Source organism: Colletotrichum destructivum, chromosome 5 (genome assembly GCF_034447905.1).
Source record: "Colletotrichum destructivum chromosome 5, complete sequence".
NCBI classification, from domain to species: Eukaryota; Fungi; Ascomycota; class Sordariomycetes; order Glomerellales; family Glomerellaceae; genus Colletotrichum; species Colletotrichum destructivum.
In genome coordinates this window covers 3,225,223-3,243,454 of record NC_085900.1, presented here as the reverse complement: position 1 = coordinate 3,243,454, position 18,232 = coordinate 3,225,223, and the positions used below count along the sequence as shown (strand labels likewise).

The window sequence follows — 18,232 nt, the reverse complement described above, 5'->3', positions numbered from 1 at the left end:
TTGCCTTCGGCTGTTTGCTCATAACAATCCATGAACAGTACAGTAAACAGGGCACATTAATTACTTGCTGCATACCCTGTTCACTCCGCGTTGGCTGATTCAGCTCTCGGATTCTGCTGGTTAGCTTTGTTACCCTTCAGATGTGTCAAAGAACTCGTCTTCATCGCTGCGGTCGTCCTCCGAAACCCCCATAGAAGTGATATCCTCAACATCACTCTGGGCGCTGTGCGAATACCTCCCAAGGAACACTATGCCGGTATGATCTGTCGAGAAGTGGCCACAATTGCGTCCCCGTATTTCCAGCAACAGCTGTTTGAAGGCCAACCACTCCTCATACGTCGGTCTTGTCTCGCCAGGCTGCCTTCGTTCCTCGTCGCCGTACATCCGTGCCGTCATGATCCTCATCGGCGTATCGCCAGCAGCGTTTGTTTGATCCGGATTCAAACCGCAGATTTGAGCATCCCGCAACACGTTGATGAGCTCGAGATTCGCACTTTGAGCTGCAAAGTGTAGCACGCCTGACCCATACTTGTCCATGGCATCGAGCCTAGCGCCATGTTGGATCAAGAGCTCTAACAACGCTGCATTACGCCACAGGATCGTATCATGAAGAGGCGTTCGTCCCTCGTAGCCCGTTTGCTGCGATGGCAAGTCGAGGTCCATACCGGCACTGATGAGTAGATCTAGGGATCGATCCCAGTACCATCTTCTTGGATCATGACGATCGACGTTGCTCGTCCGACGAGCTCGGTACGACAACGGACACACCCAATTAATGTCTGTTTTGACAACGATGACGGAACTGTACTCCAACAGAAGTTTGACCATCTCCGGGTTGTCGAAGGCGAATATGATTGCAGTTTCCCCTTTGAGCCCCCGATAGTTTCTGACCTGTGCATTGATATCTGCGCCGGCGTCAATGACTGCCTGGGCCATTCTCACAGAGCCAGGATGTTCATATCTCGCCGCGTAATGAAGCGGCGTCCAACCGCTTCTGGTCACTGTCTTTGGGCTGGCGCCACGGTACAGTAGGACCTCGAGCGAATTGTAATCGTCGAGATAGATTGCCCAGTGTAGCGGACACCACCCATAGCTGTCAAGGCTATCAATGTCCAAACGGGCCTGAGTTATTGCATCCGATACGGACATTGACGTCACTCCAAGAACTGCGTCGTGTATCAAAGTCGATGTACTGCCTGGTCCTCCTTGTGAAAATGTGAGATGCTCGATCATACGGCGATGCTCAGGTTTGAGTGATTGGATCCGCTCGTGCTTCGTAGCGTAGAACAGAAGTCGGGAGCGTGATGAAGCTGTCCTGGGCCGTGTTAGCACAGAGCTTTATTGCGTTCGTACCTTGCCATACCATCCAGTCACATTTTCCAGGTGTAGCGGCCAGCCCTGTTGAACGAGGAATTCCGAGAGGGAGAGGTTAACGTCACGAAGGGATAACTACAAAGCGAGAACCCCGTAAGTACTGAAAGGAAGCGCCCCAAGCGACTCGGCTGAGTGTATTGGTTGGACGCACCATGAGAAGCGAGTTTCCGTCATCATCTACGTCTGTTGGCAGTACAGTCGAGTTGGTGATGCCTCGTTTTATCCATGCAATATCACAGTTGTACACAACCGATACCATCTGATCTCGTGGAACAAGCCTTGGGACGTGAAGATGGATAGAAGCACCTGTCCCAGTCAGACTACTCCAGGAAGTCGCAAGAAAGACAGCGCGAGAGAGAAACCACTTGGGAAAGAGGTAGATCAAGCGCGACGAAGCAGGAGAGCTTGCTCTGCATTCTCCGAGGTCGCACTTTTGGGGCCTCAGCAACGGGACGCTGTTGTATTGGAGAAAAAGTGTGCCAAAGACGGAGCGCATCCAAGCTGGGCTCTGCATTCTCTGATGTTGATGACACTGGCATCTGCAGCAGGACAAGCAGTTTCGGTGGACTGAAACCTCGACCGAAACGTAAGGATCGGCTTCGACATTTGGGCCGTCCAGCCTCAGAAGATTGCGCTGATTCGGAGGTTGACATTTGGCCGTTAACAATTGTTCCAGGTCGGATGCTTGTGCACGAATCTGGCCGTCGAGCGTGGCCACCATATTGTCGATGTTGGCATGGCCTGCGACCAATGTATCGCGAATCCTCTCGGTTTTTCTTTCAAAAGTCTGGGGCAGGCCTTGAACGAGCTGATGAATTTCGACCATTAACCTGCCTTGTCTCAAGCTCCTCAGTGTTAACAGCTTATCAGGCAGCGCTGACTTGTCAACAAATGTCCCGAAGCTTACCTCTGCGACGATACTATGGCACCGAAACACAGCATCAAATAGTTTCTGGCTGTGTTTACTCTGGACTTGAGTTTGGTGATGTTGCTTTGCTCTCGTATCCATCTTCTCTTCGATACTTGGCGAGGCCGGTCCTTCTCATCTACCTTGTCCGTGGCTGTGAGTCGATCGCAGAAAGCCTGGAGCTCCTCAACGATGAATCTTAACTCAAGTTCTAGCGCCACAGCTGTCGATGTGTCCACGGGAGTGAGTGCCATATTACTCGTTTGCTCGTTCGCCAACTCTTCCAGCAAGCTCCTGATCTGCTTGATAACAGCTTGCAGGGTGTTAAGTTCATTCACCAGGTCGCAGAAGTCTACGGGAGCATGCCGAAGAGTAGCAAGCAACTGGGCTCCCTTGCCGAGAGCCACGGGTACTTGGAAAGAGCGATGATGCTGGCCGAGATCGAAAGAGGATCCATGTCGAACTAACTTAGGTACGGATTATGAGGTTGGACAGAAAGCATCGCGGCAGAATCAGGCTCGAATCTGTGACCCGAGAAGGGACGGCACACTGCTGCAGACTCAGCGGCGTGCATATCAGCTGAGCATGTTGGGCAAACCTCCTCTTTCGGACAAAAGGCAGTGTAGGTTGCAGACGGGCCTCTGACCTATCACGATGCGAGGGATCCCAAGCCAAGAGGCCAGGTTCGAGGGCTACGTTTCAATAGCTTCACTTGCCCCTCTATCAAACATATCTCTCTGTTGGTGGATTGGCTCGCAAGGCGAAAATGATCAACTGGTCATGCTGTGCCAGCCTGAAGGCTATAATGAAGATGGCTATTAGAGATAGTAACGGAGAGGAAATCCCCAGGATTTTTTTTGTGGCACAAAATCCTCAGACAAACCCCCAAGAAATTGCCGCCCAGACACGCAGGCAACCCCCCCCCCCCAACCCCCCCCCCCCACCACTAGCCACCCAGTGAAAATATGGTGCGTTCTAGCGTCCCTAGGTAGGTGTGACAGCACCAACGACACCAAGGCGTGTTTAATCCCTGGCAAACCCGTGCTGTTGACCCTCAAGCCGCCAACAACAGATCTCACCTTCTCCCAAGGAGAAAGTGTTTCCAGCACCGAAACCGAGTTGATCCGGCAGGGAAACACTCATCGAGGCAGAGTAAGACAAGGTAATCTTGGTAGGTATGAAACCGAGACAAGAGGCTGGAACAGCTTGGCTACCAGTTTTGACGGCCTTCCCAAGTAGAAAAGCATTATGACCACCACACCTGGCTACCCGCTAATTTCGGGGCCGAACCAAGGCACCTTCCTCCTGCTTTCAGGAGCCACCTACATACCTACCTAAGTTACCTAGGTAGTAATCGTCTCCCCCCTCCTCGACCAGCCGTTTTACAGAATTACACCCGAACATTCGATCAACCGTCGAACCGAGGCTCTGCTACTCATAAAAACCTTAGCCCAGTACGTTCGTTCGTACGCACTTTCCAATATCGATCACAACAGCTTACATCGTAGGCCATTGCCATGGACCGGCCCCCGAAAAGACAGCGTCTATCCGGGGACGTCAAGGAGTCCAAGACAGGAAATAGACACCCTGGTCCTCAATCTCTGAGCCGGGCCATCAGCCCTCCTAAGAAAAGGAACCGACACGGCGATCGTATTGCATCACCTTTCCAGCTTACCCGCATTCGAGATTTGCCTGAAGCCGCGAACAAGGATACCGTTACGCTGAAAGACATCCTCGGTGATCCTTTGATTGCTGAATGTTGGGAGTTTAACTTCTTGCACGACATACATTTCCTGATGAGCCACTTTGACGAGGACACGAGAAACCTAGTCAAGGTCCACGTTATCCATGGTTTCTGGAAAAAGGAGGATCCGAACCGGTTGGCTCTCCAGGTTAACTAAACATCGGCTCTCATGCAAAAGCGTCATAGTTGCTGACGGTAATCAACAGGAAGATGCAGAAGCATACCCAAATGTCGAGCTCCATGGCGCTTTCATGCCCGAGATGTTCGGAACTCATCATTCCAAAATGATGGTTTTGATCCGCCACGATGACTCGGCCCAAGTGATCATACACACGGCCAACATGATTGTCAGAGACTGGACGAACATGACCAATGCTGTCTGGCGATCGCCGTTGCTTCCACTCCTTTCTGACGATCATGCCGAAGATGCTTCGGCAACCGACCATCCTTTTGGGACAGGGAAGAGGTTCAAACATGACCTGCTTAGCTACTTGAGAGCCTATAATGCCCGCAGACCAATCACCAGAACCTTGGTCACCCATCTGTGCAATTACGACTTTTCGAGTGTGCGAGCTACATTCATCGCTAGCGTTCCCGGGCGCCATCCCATTCACGACACTTCACAGACGGCCTGGGGCTGGCCGGCGCTTAAGAGAGCATTAGGCAGCGTCCCTGTACAAGAAGGGGAGTCCGAGATCGTGGTCCAGGTATCGTCCATCGCCACTCTGGGACCTACAGACAGTTGGATTCAGAAATGTCTCTTCGATTCTCTCGCAGCGTCAAAAAACAAACCATCGAGCCGCCCTAAACCAAAGTTCAAAGTGGTGTTCCCAACCGCGGATGAAATCAGACGAAGCCTTGACGGGTACGCATCCGGTGGTTCAATCCATACGAAAATCCAGTCTCAACAGCAGATGAAGCAATTGCAATACCTGCGGCCCATCTTCTGCCATTGGGCAAACGATGCCCCGGAAGGAAAGAGTAGGAAAGCAGCGTGGCCTTGATGAAGCAGGTTACTGACGGCATTACAGTGTTGTCCGAAACAGCGGCAATCCAAAAAGCCGGTCGAGAACGAGCAGCGCCGCACATCAAGACCTACATTCGTTACGGCGAGAAGTCGATAGACTGGGCCCTCGTCACCTCGGCCAATATTTCCAAGCAAGCATGGGGCGAGGCAACGGGAGCGTCGCAAGAGGTTAGGATCGCATCGTGGGAGGTCGGAGTACTGGTCTGGCCTTCTATCATAACGGACAACGCGACGATGGTCGGTACCTTCGAGACGGACATGCCTCCCAGAGAGGGAGGAAGCGGAGATACAGTAGTCGGATTGAGAATTCCCTACGATCTGCCACTTCAGTCCTACGGCAAAGATGAGATACCCTGGGTGGCGAGCATGGCCCATACGGAGCCAGACAGGATGGGAAGATTCTGGGGCGCCGAGTAGCCCAGGATGTGTCTGCACCAGTCATGTCACACGCGCGATAACGGGGACGATCAGGCTCGAGCAGCTCTGGTATCATTGTATTGATTCTCGGTTGTCGCCAGGTAAATACCGTTGCATCGAACCATTGCTAATGCATATCAACCGTGTCGTTTCTCATGGGCGTTGCTGGCATGCGCAGCGACTTAGTTGCCAACAGCCTCGGGCTCCTTGTTGGCGTCGTAGCCGTACTTCTCCTTGAGAGTGTTGACGAGGGCGACGTACTTCTCCTGGGCCTGTTCGGGGGTGGTGCCTTCGTCGACGACCTTCTGCCACGCACCTTGCTTCGCCTTACCCTGTCACGCGAACAAAGATCAGTCAGCTTCTTTCACGTGCAATAGTCGGTGGCTCGGCAGCTCGGTTGGAGATGATGTGTTTCTTACCTTGAGGTCGAACATGCCAGGCTTGGGGGCGCTGGAGATGTCCTCGCCGGTGCTGACCTTGTAAAGGCCTGATGACGGACAACAAGTTAGGTCTACGGGTTCATGTCATCGGGACGAGCATGGTTGCAACGCACCGTAGAGCTCAAGGAGCTCGTCGTTGCCGGGCTTGGCGGTAAGCTTCTTGCTGTCGGTGACAGCCTGCTTGAAGGCTTCGCTCTGGGGGGCAGACATGGTGTATATTGATTTGAGAAAAAGGGGTAAGATTTCTTGTGGAGGGGAGACGATACGAAAGTTGCGGGCTATTTGTAGCTGGTGAGGTTATATCTTTGGAGGGGACTTGTTGAGTTTACTTTCTGTCAGTGTTGGGAAGGCGGAGGGGAAAGGGTTAGCCGCCTTATGGCGGGGTTAAAGACGTAAACCGAACCGGGTCCCACACACACGCTACGATCAAAAGCGCGGGGCAGCTGATGCTGTCATTGGGTTTGGCTGGGACACTGCACCGCCACAAGTGCCAGAGTGAGGCCTGTGAGGCAAGCTTGAGCCAACCCAGCTATGACGGGGATGGGGCCAGGGCACTGTTCCCAGTTGTGGAGCGCGCCTAACCTCAACTGAGTGCTTGAGGGGTTCAGCGTGACCTATATACGACCTCGGCTCAATTGCACTCCCTCGTGTCTCGCCGACATTCCCAGTCAGGAACATGGGGAACGGAATGCCCTGCCAGCAGCAGCAACAAGCTGGGTGGGGTTCTGAGCTTACTTACGGGCCCGCGTCTCATACCGTCATCACCCAAGTGAACTAGCTCCTTCGGCAGAACTCGTCAGCATCCTTCTGCAACATCGACATCATGTAAACAATGCTTGTCGGTACGGCAGGGGCAGAGTCCATTATCAGTACAAATGTACAATTGGCCGCTAGCTTCACTCTCACATCATTGCGGGCTGCCGCCTGTGCGGCCTTCGGCCGGCCTGCGTTGCATGGACGCTACATTTAGCTTGCACCATGGCATGCGTTCGGCCGAGTACAACAAACCGCGCGCCCTACCGCTAGAGCGCTGGCCTTTTTCTTCGTCGTCTTTTCTCCAGAAGGAGCATCGCAATCCTTGTTCGGCTTACGCCAAGCGGCCAGATGGGTTGATCTACCTAGATGGAGGGTTCGTCCTCAACATGGTGGACATCTTAGGATGCAACCGCTGCCAGTGTGATGCCATGCCAGGCCACATACTCCCTCCAAATAAGGGAATACTGCCTCCTCGATGGTTTTCTGAAAGCCTTTCGTTCCTAAACATCGTCAGGGGTTAAGTACGGCTGCGATCCGATTCGCCCAAACTTACTTTTCAATCACATGGTGGCTGGCTTGTCGAGTCTCCGGAGATGGTGTTCAGGTTGACTGACCGGCATCAGCCAACGAGGAAACAACGAGGAAACATAGTCAATTCCAGCCACCCCGCCATCAGCCTGCCGCATTGCGCCAAATTTCCATATGAAGCATGAAAGATACGTTCGCCTTCGTCTCTTCTCTCCCTCGCGTCCTGTGCTGTCAAGTGGCACTGCTTCGTATCCTACCTGTCTGCTCTAAGCGTGGGGAAAGCCCGGACGGACAACGGGGGGTCGACTTCCCGCCCACCCACATGAGGGATGGACGTTGGAGTCTTGCACGCGTAGACCTACGCCCTGCCAGCCGCATGCTGTGTCACCTACGGCACGGACTTGAAGACTGAAACCTAAATAAAAACATGAGCCTTGGGCAGGGCGGGTATCCGGACCTACACAAGGCGAGAGAGGTGGCACCGGATCCCTGCAGTTTGCTTTTGCGAATCTCGGGCCCGAGCAAGCTGATGGCATGAATAAAGATCGGACCCTCGCTGCTTTCTCTGAGCCTCTGGTCGAGACTTCAACAGCACCTGACGACTCGACTAACTGCTACATACCAGTTGGCGCTTGTAAGGCATCACGCCGATACCCAAGACTGACACTCCCATCACCATCACTGCACACGAAGACCCTATACGCAACCACGCTCGCAATTTCACGGACTTATAGAAAAACAACTAAACCAACACGCACCGAAAACAAAATGGTCAAGACGGTTGTTATTCTCGGTGCGGCTTACGGCGGTCTGGCCACCGCTCATCGATTGCTCAAGTACACACGCCAGACAGAGCAAGACCTCAGAGTGATATTGGTTTCAAAGGTAGGATCTGGCTCCATTCCTGCTGGTCTACCTTGACGCTGTGGTTTGCGGGAAATCGGACGACCCTCGCAAGAGCCGGAGGTGGCGCTAGGCTTCGGAGGCCGGTGGGGGGTTGCAAATGTGATCCGCGCTTACTGTGCGAGGATTGGAGTAAGCAGCATGTCATGAACGGGCTGCAAGAGCCTAGAATTATTCCTGGAGGCATTGGATCAGACACGTGTGGTCGAAAGACTGACAGGGACGGCAGACAACCCATTTCTACTGGAACCTGGCCTCCGTCCGTGCCGTTGTGCCTGACATCGTCAACGACGAGCAGATCTTCCAGCCGATTGAGGCGGGTTTCGCCAAGTATCCAAAGGAAAGCTTTGAGTTCGTGCTCGGCACGGCCACGGGTCTTGACGTGGCCCGCAAGTCGGCTCTCGTCACTACCCCGTCCGGCCCCCGGTCCCTACCCTATGACTACCTTGTTCTCGCCACTGGCGCCCGCTCCGCGAGCCCGGACATGCCATGGAAAGGCGCCAACTCATACGAGGAAACCCTTGATCTGCTACACAAGACGGCCGAGGGTGTCAAGGCGGCAAAGCATATCGTCGTGGCGGGCGCCGGCCCCACGGGTGTTGAGTGCGCCGCCGAGATCCGCTTCGAGCACAAGGATAAGGAGGTCATCCTGCTGTCGGCCCACAAGGAGATACTCGGCGGCGACACCATTGCCAAGGGCGTTGAGAACGAGATCGTACGGCTGGGGGTACAGGTCAAGAAGAACGCGCGAGTGAGAACCTCACGGCCGCTGCCAGACGGCAAGACGGAGGTGATGCTCGTCACTGGGGAGACCATCAAGACGGATCTGTACATGCCGACGATGGGCCTCGTGCCGAACACCGAGTACCTCGACGCCAGCCTACTCACCGAGCACAAGTATGTCAACGTGGATGACTGCATGCGCGTCAAGGGCGCCGATAACGTCTGGGCGTGCGGAGACATCGTCACATCTCCGCGCGCCGGTTTCATGCTCACGGACAAGCAGGTGCGTTTGCAGACCCTCCCTCGCTCATCTCCCACTTCCTTTCACGGCGCATAGTGTACCTACTGTCCCTTGACATTCAGTTAACTCCACTACAGGCCGCCGGCGTGGTCAAGAACATCGAGCTCGCCATCAAGGGCAAGGATCAGTTGGCCGTGAAGGGCATGCCAGTCGACGTCTTTGTGTGCTCCACTGGCCGCAGCCGCGGCGCGGGCCGCGTCGGCATCGTCAAAGTGCCCTCCCTCTTCGTCTGGGGTTTGAAATCCAGGACCCTGGGGATGAACTGGACTCAGCCATACACCACTGGGGCCCAGTGGTGAGGGATCAAGCGTTCAGAGTCGGAGCTCGAGAGCGGTTGATATTCGGTTATAAGGGGGCAGCTTGGAGTATTGTATTGGTGTACTTGCTTATACATTCTATTCAAACAATAGGTATCATCACCCAAGTGCAGACAACTGCATCGTATGTTTTGATTACCCCCCCGTTATCTCTTCACTCTCTGCGGTGAAGCGCATTCTGTCCTGCGTCCTAACCCGTTGCACCCTTCTCATCAAATCTCACCAGGGAACGGACTAACATTATAATCTTACATGCACATATGCGTAAATAGTACGGATAAGAAGAAAGGGAGGGGGGCTCCCTAAATTGAACGTGAACGGTGGGGCCCAGCCAAACCAGCTGCTGAAAAGGAATCCATAAAGGGAAATGCACCAAGCAAGCCACCCGCGTGCCGCCAAAAAGTACAGGAAGAAAACAATGTCTCTTCTCTCTGCCTCATCTTTCTGTGCTCTTGCTTCATGTCTTATCTGCTAAGCTTCTCGTCCTCAATCTCCCTCCGTAGCTGCTCGAGCACGTGCTGCCGCGATGAGAGGTGGGTCTCGAGGCCCTCGACCTGCTCCCTGACCGTCTGCAGGTCTTCCGACACGCTCTTGAGACTGGCGCCGCCCTTGGCTTTGCCGGCCCCGTCCTCAAGCTCGCGCAGCTCCTTGCGCTTGTAGTCTAGAAGCTGCTCGAGCTCGCGCTTGACGAGGGCAGGCTTGCTGTCGCGCTTGCCGCCCTTCTTGCGCTCAACGTCGGCCTCAACGCGGGCCATCTTCTCATCGAGCTCCTGTAGCTGCTTCTTGAGGCGGACCTCCTCCCAGTCGTCCGTCTTGGCCGTTGAGAAGTCGGTGCCGCTCGTCTTGAAGCCGCTGCGGCCGAGGCGCGTGAGGTACTGGTCGCCGAACTTGGCCTTGCGGCCCGTCGCCGTCGATTCGTCGGCCTTTGTTGCCCAGCGAGAAGCACCGGGTGCCTGGTTGTCGAGCTGATAGTCGATCTTGTTGCGCTCGAATGAGGCGCGGAGGGACGCGGGGACGGTGCGCGGGATACGGAACCCTTCGTGGCGGTTGTTGAGGATGTGGAGGAAGGCGAGGCAGGCGTCCTTGTTGATGGAGGGACCGGCCGAGGGGTTGATGAGGTTCCACGCCGAGCGAATGTCGGTGTCGGGGACATCGAGGGACTCGTACAGGTCCTCAAGAGAGGAAACTGAAGCAGTTGCACATTAGCAGGTGTTTCGAGAGAGACGTTTATGACTTATCGGGATGTAAACATACATGCCACTTCGCCCCGCGCATCTCGGTTTTCTTGATATATCGACTCGTATTTGGCCTTGTCTTGGGGGGTCATGTACCAGTCGAAGCCATCCTTCAAACCGGGCGAGTCCGGGTCATCCTCGACCTGCTCGAATGCCACTTGCTTCCCTGTGAGCGCACGATTCGCCTGGACAAGATGTGCTTTGGATTCGGGCACAAGCCAGTCGGGGAGTGTCGTGGGAACGTCTGAGTACTCCTAGCAATCCGGTCCTGTTAGCGATTCCGCGACGCCTATCTCATCTCCTTCCGGGGACCAATTAAAGCGGCCTACCCCGTTCAAAATATCAAAGATGACCCTCATCGCAACGCAGAACTCCTCAAAGTCAAGGTTACCATCGTTATCAACGTCGGCGAGGTCCCACACCCGTTCGAGCTGATTGTCCGTCAGGCCGCTGTTCTTGAGCACCGGCGCGGCCTGCTCTCCCGTCAGGAACTGACCCCCGCCCGTTCGGGCGGAGAAGATGTTCCAGTACGTCTCGATCTCTTGTGCTTCGATACGGGGAGCCATGGTGTACGTGTTCTTGTCGAGGAAAATGTCGGGCGGATGAAGGAAGAGGTTGGCGGAAGGGGGCGGGAGGTGGCCGGTTTGTAGTCAACTCGTAAGTTCGGGCTTGCTTGGGCCGTTTCGCTTGCGCGCGCGGCGTGGTGTGTGGATGCAAGGTAACTCGGGCAATGTTATGGCGACGTAACCCGAGTGCTGTTGGATGTTGAAACAGAAATGGGTGGATTCAGCCGGGGAAGTGTTGATGATGCTGAATGGATCGTCGTAAGGCCGCGCAGGAGCTGGGCCAAGGATGTCGAACTGGGGTAAATCGGCGGGTTGGAAGTGGGAGGCGGTGCATCTGTAACTGGGTGCGCTCGGTGAAGAAGCTCGGTGATGCAGATTTGACCCACATCGCAGTGTCAGGGGCCCCTTGCAGGCTTAGTTCAGCGCGCCCATTACGTAATGCGCATCGTGTGTCGGTTTCTAAGCCTGACGACATCACAACTTCAGTCTCAAAAGAAAAAAAGGTCAATGATCGGCCACAGCTATTGGCTTTGTCTTCCATATTTGTTACAAGCAGCGTATGGATTTGAAGAATTATTCAGTCTTCTTATAATGAGGCCATTCAACACACAAAACCATCTCAGTTTTGAGTAACCTGCGTCCTTCATAGCATCCTTTCCAAGGTTAGGTAGGTCTTGATTATATTGCATTTTTGAGTTCACAAATGTAGCTGCATCAGAGAAAGACAGGATTCACAGTCTGAAATCAACCGGGACACGATTGAATACTACAAGTCGTCGCAAAGTGGGTATCTTAAACACTGTTAAGGGGCATTCCCTATAGAACCAAAGCCAAATTCCCTCCTTAATGAGTATCTGCAGTCAACCAACCAAATTTGCAAGCAGTCCAAACGGGGATTTTAAGCAAACGACTGTCCAGGATCATCTGAAAAGGAAATATTACTGTCCTGAAAGAAAGGGCCTTTTGCAAATAAGGATAGCGAGCCACCCAAGAGAGAGAGAGAGAGAGAGAGAGAGCTGAAAGCATCAGATGAACACAGCAGCAAGACAGTCCTGTCAGCAAACGGATGCAGTGGGCATGTCTTGTGCGTCTCATTTTGTGTTGCTTGCTTTTTTATGCTCTCCCTGAAAGTCAAGCACTTATTTGTTCTTGCCTTGTGCGGTGTTGTTGACATCTTCTCCTTCCTTACGCTTTTCAGCTGCTTCAGATCCGGTACGTTCATCTCTGGCCTGCTGGGCGATAGTATTGAGAGCAGATGGTCTTTGGTATCTGGTGGGACGTGCAGAATGAAAAAAGGAATCAGTATTATTCTGCGGCTGCTGTTGAGTGCTTGGAGCGCTAACGTTGGCTCCTTGAGAGATTTGTTGGCCAGCAGGGCGCGTACCAAGGCCCTGATCATAATAAGACTGGTGACTTGTTGGGATTGTCATATTCTGGCGAGAGGCCGACTGGGAAGATGAGAGGTACGAAAGGGTACCATTGTCATCAGGACTGGTGTTGTAACTCCAGTATCCTGGACGGGCTGCATTCGCAAGGTTCCGATGGACCGTCCAGAATTCCTCATAGTTGTTTGGCTGACGGCGCAACAGCCCATCTCTGTGGGCCTCAATCTGAGCCTGTGTAGTGTTTGAGTGCGCAACAGTTGCATGAGAAGCATTGGAGGACAGAGCGACCTGGGGAGAAGACTGGGGACGAGAGTATGGAGAGATATAACCCGAAGTCGATCTTGGAGCTTCATCGAGTGCACCAAGCCGTCCTCCAACGTGAGCCTGACCGCCAGCATTTGTGTCACCACCCGAACCACGAGCGGAAGCTAAATTATCAGCGATTGTGGTGCCTGGAGGAGCGGCTACCTGCTGAGTACCGGCGTCGTTCGCAGAAGAGTGAGGCGCAGCTGATTGAGCCGGGGCTGCTCGAATAGCAGGAACCTCGGGCTTGGGGTATTTTCTTGGACGCCCTCGACCACGTTTGACAGGCTGAAGTATACCTTCAGCGCCCATCTGCGGCTGGATGGTCAGCTGTGGCTGGTGGGTTTGCTGCGGCAGGATTGTCTGCGGTGAAGTAGTATTCTTGTTTCGAGGAGCAGACTTTCTGGCCTTCGCCTTGCGAGGTCTCTCGGGTCGAGGTCGGTATTCTCCATCGCTATCGTCAACCTTTCGCTTTCGAGAAGTTTGCTTGCTGCTCGGCATAGTAGGTGATTCAAGATCATCGTCGATCAAGATCGGAGAGGCAGACGCGTTCTGTGGAGCACTCAATACGGAAGCTTTTACAGTGCTAGGCCTAGGGGCCACAGGAAGTCTCAAGTTCTCTTGCTGCGTTTCCTTGTGTATCTGGCCCTTCAGCGTATCGAAATTGATCATCTGGAAACGTGGCTCTCGCATGGGAGTGGGACCAGGGAAATTCGGCCTGGTAGATGCATTGAGCTGGTTCTCGATTTTGTCGCGATCCTGAAGAAAGTGCGGCGTGTGACCGTGTCGTGGTTCTTTAACAGGCTTTCCATGAGGAAACGAGTAGGTGTCTTTGCCCAGGTTTGGCCCCGGAAGGCGGACGAACGGATGAAGGGGTTGGACCGAAGACAGGAGTTTGTTCATTGAAACTTGACCTCCCGTTGAGTGGTCTGGTTGAGCCTGTGGCGTGGCCTCGCGGATACGGATGAGAGGCGTCTGCAGCTCCGCAGAGAGAGTTTGGGGCTGATTAGAGTCTTGCTCTGGCACCGATGCGTCATCGTGGCCTCTTATCGGCTCGAATCCGGGGTACCCTCTCATATCGACAGATGGAACGCGTTGAGGGAGCAACTGCGAATTGTACAACTCATCTACATCTCGATAGTTGATCGCGATAGGCGACTGCTGCTGACTGTCAGTTTCTTCCTCGTCCAAATTGTCGTCATGCGCCAGAAAACATTCAAATTCGGATGGGTTTGTGGCTCGATCGAGATAGAAGACCGTGACGACTTACCTGGTTGATTTCTTCAGTGGACCAATCCACGTTGTTTCCAAGGGCATTCTGGCGGCGTCTTTGACTTTGACATCCTTTCGGGCTACCTGTGGGCCAACGCCCACAAGTGCTGGTTGTCGAAGGGCTAGGGCGAGTAAGGTAGATCCGAAGCTCCCCCAGACACTTCGCCAGGTCTTGGAATACCGACGGGCCACTTTCGATCCAAGAGAAGTGTTGCCCATCTTGAAGGGGATGGGTGTTGTCGGCACCCAAGAGCCCCTCTCCTTCGTCCAGGATCACAACAACCCCGGCCATGATCTCGGGCTCAATGGGGAGTGTGTGAAAGTCGGTGGAAAGACCGCGCCATTCATCGATATCCTCGACGGCTTCCTCCTGACCCACCTGGCGTAGATACCTGATTACCTCCTCCCGGTCGGTGTTCTCGAGGACATCGGTAGGAAGGTGAGGTCGGGTGTAGTCATCCATCTCATCTACACCAGGCCAATGCTCTCCAGACTTTCGGAGAAGATCAGAGACCGAAGTCTCTTCGATCTTTTTAGCCCATAGCTTGGTTGCTCGGTGGAATTTGATGTATAGAGTGACGAAGTTGATGACGTCGGGCGTTGTCATCTGGAGGGTTCGGACGGCAGATGCAAAAGTCTTATACTGGCAAAGGACCGAGAGAATGATCCATTGCCCACTATGAGAGATCTCACGCCACTCGAGGCGCTTTTCAATGTCCTCGGGCTCGGGGCTGCCCCAATCCAGGTCATTTGTCAAAGACAAATAGAAGTCCTTGAAGCTCTGGCCTCGCTTAGGGCCGACAATACTGCCAACTTGTGCCATGGAGATATTACTCTCCATGGCACTACTGTTGGCCTTTTCCTCGTTGGCCATCGAATTGCGGTAGCTCTCCTTATAGCCCGGTAGAAATTAGCAAATAAACTCAAGATGAAAACCAAAGACGCTGATTGTTGTTGTTGTCACAGAGATCATTCTCTATAGCAGCCAACCTGCTCATCTCCTTTTCTGTGACAATCGTGACAACCTGGGAAGGATGACCGAGAGTAATAGACAAAGAGCACCTCTTGGGAGCAAAGTTTGGACTGAGCCTGGGAATCGAATAAACCTGGGATATACCTGCGACTCTTCAGACTGCCTAGACTGGTGTAAAGGGCTTGGATGTTGAAGCTTTTGGTCTTTTCTTTCAGCCGATCCCTCTACGAGAGTAAACACCCGCGATAATCTTGAGAGGATGAGAATGGAGAGATACGGATGATGGAGAATGAGTGAAAAGAAAAGGGGTATGAGATGGTTTCCGTGAGAATTTTGCCGGGTGAGAGAAAATAGGCGCGCGAGGCAAGGGCAGTGGGTGAAAAACAAGGGGAAGAAAAACAGAAAACGCAATGATAAGAACTTCTGACCGAGTAGTAAACAGCAGATGAGAGCTTTCATTCATTTTTGTAGTTGAGTGAGCAGGCTGAAAAGAAAAGGCAGGAGCAGCAGGGCTGGGTTGCAAGTCGAGTCAGTCGCTCCTTCCCTCCGACAAGAACTATCTAGAGGCACACAAAGCCTAATGGAGGGCCAACTAGCCAATTTCTCTTGCAATATACCAGATTAGGGATTTCAATGCTCACTTGATCTGTTGTTCTTGCATTTGAATAAGAGGGGCAGTTATGTGAGTCGAACCTCAAGCATCTTCATATATGGTTTGGTTGTATGTCCTCCTGCTGAGCCCAGAAGGAACAAGTCGTCTATGAGCAACACAAAATACAAATAATCTTCATCGGTCCTCAGTACTGCGAGCAATCTCGTCTTAGGGAATGAAATGCTCTTCTATTCCACTTTGGCCATGTTGAGGCCGCCACACACTAGACCCTATCTAAAAGAACACGCCGAGAAAATTCATTACACAGCCGCAGTAGACGAGTGTTGTCCTTCTTGAACAAGCGTGCTCTCTTTCTTTAGCGTCAAGAAGGAGTATATACTTGTGGACAAGAGCAGGTCGTTGCTGGCTAATAACAGGTACATCAACATCCCTGACGCCTATCTCCATGTTCCCAACCGAGTTCTATCGATGTCCCCAAAAGCAATAGCAGTAATACAACCCCGTGACAGACCATCAACAGTCGACTTTCCGCTAAAGACGCCAGTGCTCATTCCTAATAAGACGTCGTATGGCACCTCCACTTCCGAACCCTCCTCAACCGGATGCTCAGATACTCTAAGTCGCTGAGCCACGATCAACGAAGGGAGCAAATCTGCCCCTGTCTTGATAGCGTTCTCGATCTGCGGTGAACGTTGCATAACCATCACCCACCAGCATGTCGTCCTCATTGAATGTCGACTCGATTCCTCGCTTGCCTCGGCCGCTAGGGCCGTTAAAATGACCAGCTCGGGGAATGTCTCTTGTCGCAATGGAAACACTTCTCTGGGCGTTGAGTATGTCCTCATATGCCTGCAGCATTCTCTTTCCATCCTCGTCAAAGTTGGCGGAGAATCTCTGGATCGAGATGAATTGAACTGTCGAAATCATGTCTTTCCCGTACATATTCATGATGTACGCTGCAGCGACGAAAGTTGACCGGTCGTTTCCTGTCTCGCAAACAAGCAGAACCTTTCCGCTCTTGAAGCTGTCGTTGTCAATGATCATTTGGCCCTCCTGCATGGGCATTGCCTGACTGCGGTAGACATCGAGAAGGTGCCCGTTGATCTTTGCCACAACCTCGGGGAAGCCACGGATCAGTTCGGAATTGTCTTGGACATCCAGGTACTCGACTCCTATGCCCAGCTTCTGCGCGACCTTATCCACGCTCATTAGCCTCGCTTGGGCGACCCTGGAATGACGCGTCACTATGATCATGGTGATGCCCTCCTTGGCAAGCCAAGCCTCGTCGCGGGCAACAGACAAGGGACCGAGGTAGAGGAAATCCAAGATTGACTGGGCCTTGCGGCGGGATTCGTAGCTCCATCCTACTGATCTGTCGGTAGCCGTCTGGCTTTTGTTTCGGGTGATGATTCTGAGATCCTCGCTCGTCAACCGCATTGCGTCTACATTGTCGAATGAGGGAACGATGGTGGCTGCAGCAGGTCCCTTTGGATATGTCAGGGGAATTGGGATATAGGGGGGGCTCGGGGGTCTGTGGCTGTACGGGGCAGCGGCAACGGTGTCAGAGAGGTGTTCTTTCGAGGTCTCCATGTTGCTTGCTGGTCGATGTGGAGTTTGAGGCAGAGCTGGTGGATAGTGATGAAGGACGTTTCGCGGCCCTATGCGCACTGACTCGGCACAAGCAGGGCGGCTTGGTTCCCCCGCTTCTGACCTTTCCAAGCGTAGTCGTTGATGTCAACGATACGCGCAGTGGCCTGAGTAGCAGAGTCAGAACTTGTAGGATTTGCGAAGTATGACTCGAGTGAGATGCTGACGATGGGTGAAGCGGTGTTGAGTTTGAGGGATGTTGATGTGAAGTTGAGATGTGGAGTTGGGAAGGTACAGAATTGGGCCTGCACTGCTACGGGTACACTAACTAAGTAGTAGGTACCTTACCTACCTAGGTAGGTACGTGAGGTCGGTAAACTAAACCGAGCCCAGGCCCCAGCGTCTAGACCACCCCCACTTAGCTGGGTAGACCCGTCAGGGCTCTTCGGTAGAGGCAGGCCATGTGTCAATCCAATTCCAACGTCACTTCTTTGGGCATCACACTATATCCAGGAGACGCCCGGTCAGGGTACACTTCGATCTTGTTGCAACGTGGGTAGTCTTCCCTCGCCGCGAGAAGAGCTTCAAAAGCAACTGGCTACGCTGAAGATGTATGCGTGACAATGGCAGGCTTTTCGAGGAGCGGTTCGTTCTTCGGACCGGCTGCATGCAGCTAGCTACCTACAGGTCCAAGCTGCAGCATCCATGTTGGTCGCACGACAGAACTCCATTGGGTACTGCGGATCGCTCAGGGGATTTGGGTCTTGTCCTGCATCCTGCATGGTAAAACAAACGAACCCATGTGTCTCTACAGTGGTACTTGTCTCCACCTAGGTATCCTAACTTGCTGAAGTAGCATCG

At 53.3% G+C, this 18,232-nt stretch overlaps 9 protein-coding genes across 9 annotated transcripts; 3 read left to right on the top strand and 6 right to left on the bottom strand.

Moving 5' to 3' along the window:
* Positions 1–62: 62 nt before the first annotated feature.
* On the bottom strand, positions 63–2,222 carry CDEST_08524 (Putative ankyrin repeat-containing domain superfamily). Its single transcript, XM_062924683.1, has 3 exons — positions 1,526–2,222; positions 1,364–1,449; positions 63–1,315 (listed from the first exon to the last, which is right to left on the bottom strand). Exons 1-3 carry the CDS (start codon positions 2,198–2,200, stop codon positions 130–132), a joined length of 1,947 nt encoding a protein of 648 aa, XP_062780734.1. The 5' UTR covers positions 2,201–2,222; the 3' UTR covers positions 63–129.
* Position 2,223: 1 nt separating this feature from the next.
* Positions 2,224–2,855, bottom strand: CDEST_08523 (uncharacterized protein; the record flags this gene model as incomplete). Its single annotated transcript, XM_062924682.1, has 2 exons — positions 2,224–2,744; positions 2,813–2,855. The coding sequence occupies 2 exons, from the start codon at positions 2,853–2,855 to the stop codon at positions 2,278–2,280; spliced, it is 510 nt and encodes a 169-aa protein (XP_062780733.1). The 3' UTR covers positions 2,224–2,277.
* Positions 2,856–3,798: 943 nt separating this feature from the next.
* On the top strand, positions 3,799–5,469 carry CDEST_08522 (Putative tyrosyl-DNA phosphodiesterase I; the record flags this gene model as incomplete). Its single annotated transcript, XM_062924681.1, has 3 exons — positions 3,799–4,173; positions 4,232–5,006; positions 5,057–5,469. The coding sequence occupies 3 exons, from the start codon at positions 3,799–3,801 to the stop codon at positions 5,467–5,469; spliced, it is 1,563 nt and encodes a 520-aa protein (XP_062780732.1).
* A 47-nt stretch (positions 5,470–5,516) lies between these two features.
* CDEST_08521 (Putative acyl-CoA-binding protein, ACBP) lies at positions 5,517–6,351 on the bottom strand. Its single transcript, XM_062924680.1, has 3 exons — positions 6,023–6,351; positions 5,889–5,956; positions 5,517–5,801 (listed from the first exon to the last, which is right to left on the bottom strand). The coding sequence occupies exons 1-3, from the start codon at positions 6,117–6,119 to the stop codon at positions 5,652–5,654; spliced, it is 315 nt and encodes a 104-aa protein (XP_062780731.1). The 5' UTR covers positions 6,120–6,351; the 3' UTR covers positions 5,517–5,651.
* A 361-nt stretch (positions 6,352–6,712) lies between these two features.
* On the top strand, positions 6,713–7,301 carry CDEST_08520 (uncharacterized protein). Its single transcript, XM_062924679.1, has one exon. It carries the CDS (start codon positions 6,785–6,787, stop codon positions 7,184–7,186), a length of 402 nt encoding a protein of 133 aa, XP_062780730.1. The 5' UTR covers positions 6,713–6,784; the 3' UTR covers positions 7,187–7,301.
* Positions 7,302–7,961: 660 nt separating this feature from the next.
* CDEST_08519 (Putative FAD/NAD(P)-binding domain, FAD/NAD(P)-binding domain superfamily) lies at positions 7,962–9,419 on the top strand (the record flags this gene model as incomplete). The annotated part of the gene is made up of 3 exons (XM_062924678.1): positions 7,962–8,078; positions 8,326–9,102; positions 9,198–9,419. 3 exons carry the CDS (start codon positions 7,962–7,964, stop codon positions 9,417–9,419), a joined length of 1,116 nt encoding a protein of 371 aa, XP_062780729.1.
* A 102-nt stretch (positions 9,420–9,521) lies between these two features.
* CDEST_08518 (Putative actin cytoskeleton-regulatory complex protein End3) lies at positions 9,522–11,566 on the bottom strand. The gene is made up of 3 exons (XM_062924677.1): positions 11,002–11,566; positions 10,692–10,926; positions 9,522–10,623 (listed from the first exon to the last, which is right to left on the bottom strand). The coding sequence occupies exons 1-3, from the start codon at positions 11,236–11,238 to the stop codon at positions 9,902–9,904; spliced, it is 1,194 nt and encodes a 397-aa protein (XP_062780728.1). The 5' UTR covers positions 11,239–11,566; the 3' UTR covers positions 9,522–9,901.
* Positions 11,567–12,377: 811 nt separating this feature from the next.
* On the bottom strand, positions 12,378–15,072 carry CDEST_08517 (uncharacterized protein; the record flags this gene model as incomplete). The annotated part of the gene is made up of 2 exons (XM_062924676.1): positions 12,378–14,087; positions 14,197–15,072. The coding sequence occupies 2 exons, from the start codon at positions 15,070–15,072 to the stop codon at positions 12,378–12,380; spliced, it is 2,586 nt and encodes an 861-aa protein (XP_062780727.1).
* Positions 15,073–15,933: 861 nt separating this feature from the next.
* CDEST_08516 (Putative Dual specificity protein phosphatase) lies at positions 15,934–17,652 on the bottom strand. The gene has a single exon (XM_062924675.1). The coding sequence runs from the start codon at positions 17,372–17,374 to the stop codon at positions 16,400–16,402; it is 975 nt and encodes a 324-aa protein (XP_062780726.1). The 5' UTR covers positions 17,375–17,652; the 3' UTR covers positions 15,934–16,399.
* Between the last annotated feature and the right edge of the window lie 580 nt (positions 17,653–18,232).

Excerpts from the sequence above, each read along its gene's own strand:
- CDEST_08524 (XM_062924683.1), bottom strand. The coding sequence starts at position 2,200 with ATGGTCGAAATTCATCAGCTCGTTCAAGGCCTGCCCCAGACTTTTGAA. Across the intron at positions 1,450-1,525 it reads ACGGAAACTCGCTTCTCATG|TTATCCCTTCGTGACGTTAA; the intron begins GTGCGTCCAACC and ends CTCGCTTTGTAG. Across the intron at positions 1,316-1,363 it reads CTGGAAAATGTGACTGGATG|GACAGCTTCATCACGCTCCC; the intron begins GTATGGCAAGGT and ends AACACGGCCCAG.
- CDEST_08520 (XM_062924679.1), top strand. The coding sequence starts at position 6,785 with ATGTACAATTGGCCGCTAGCTTCACTCTCACATCATTGCGGGCTGCCG.
- CDEST_08516 (XM_062924675.1), bottom strand. The coding sequence starts at position 17,374 with ATGGAGACCTCGAAAGAACACCTCTCTGACACCGTTGCCGCTGCCCCG.
- CDEST_08521 (XM_062924680.1), bottom strand. The coding sequence starts at position 6,119 with ATGTCTGCCCCCCAGAGCGAAGCCTTCAAGCAGGCTGTCACCGACAGC. Across the intron at positions 5,957-6,022 it reads CGAGCTCCTTGAGCTCTACG|GCCTTTACAAGGTCAGCACC; the intron begins GTGCGTTGCAAC and ends GTCCGTCATCAG. Across the intron at positions 5,802-5,888 it reads CTGGCATGTTCGACCTCAAG|GGTAAGGCGAAGCAAGGTGC; the intron begins GTAAGAAACACA and ends TTCGCGTGACAG.
- CDEST_08518 (XM_062924677.1), bottom strand. The coding sequence starts at position 11,238 with ATGGCTCCCCGTATCGAAGCACAAGAGATCGAGACGTACTGGAACATC. Across the intron at positions 10,927-11,001 it reads TCTTTGATATTTTGAACGGG|GAGTACTCAGACGTTCCCAC; the intron begins GTAGGCCGCTTT and ends CCGGATTGCTAG. Across the intron at positions 10,624-10,691 it reads TGCGCGGGGCGAAGTGGCAT|TTTCCTCTCTTGAGGACCTG; the intron begins GTATGTTTACAT and ends CAACTGCTTCAG.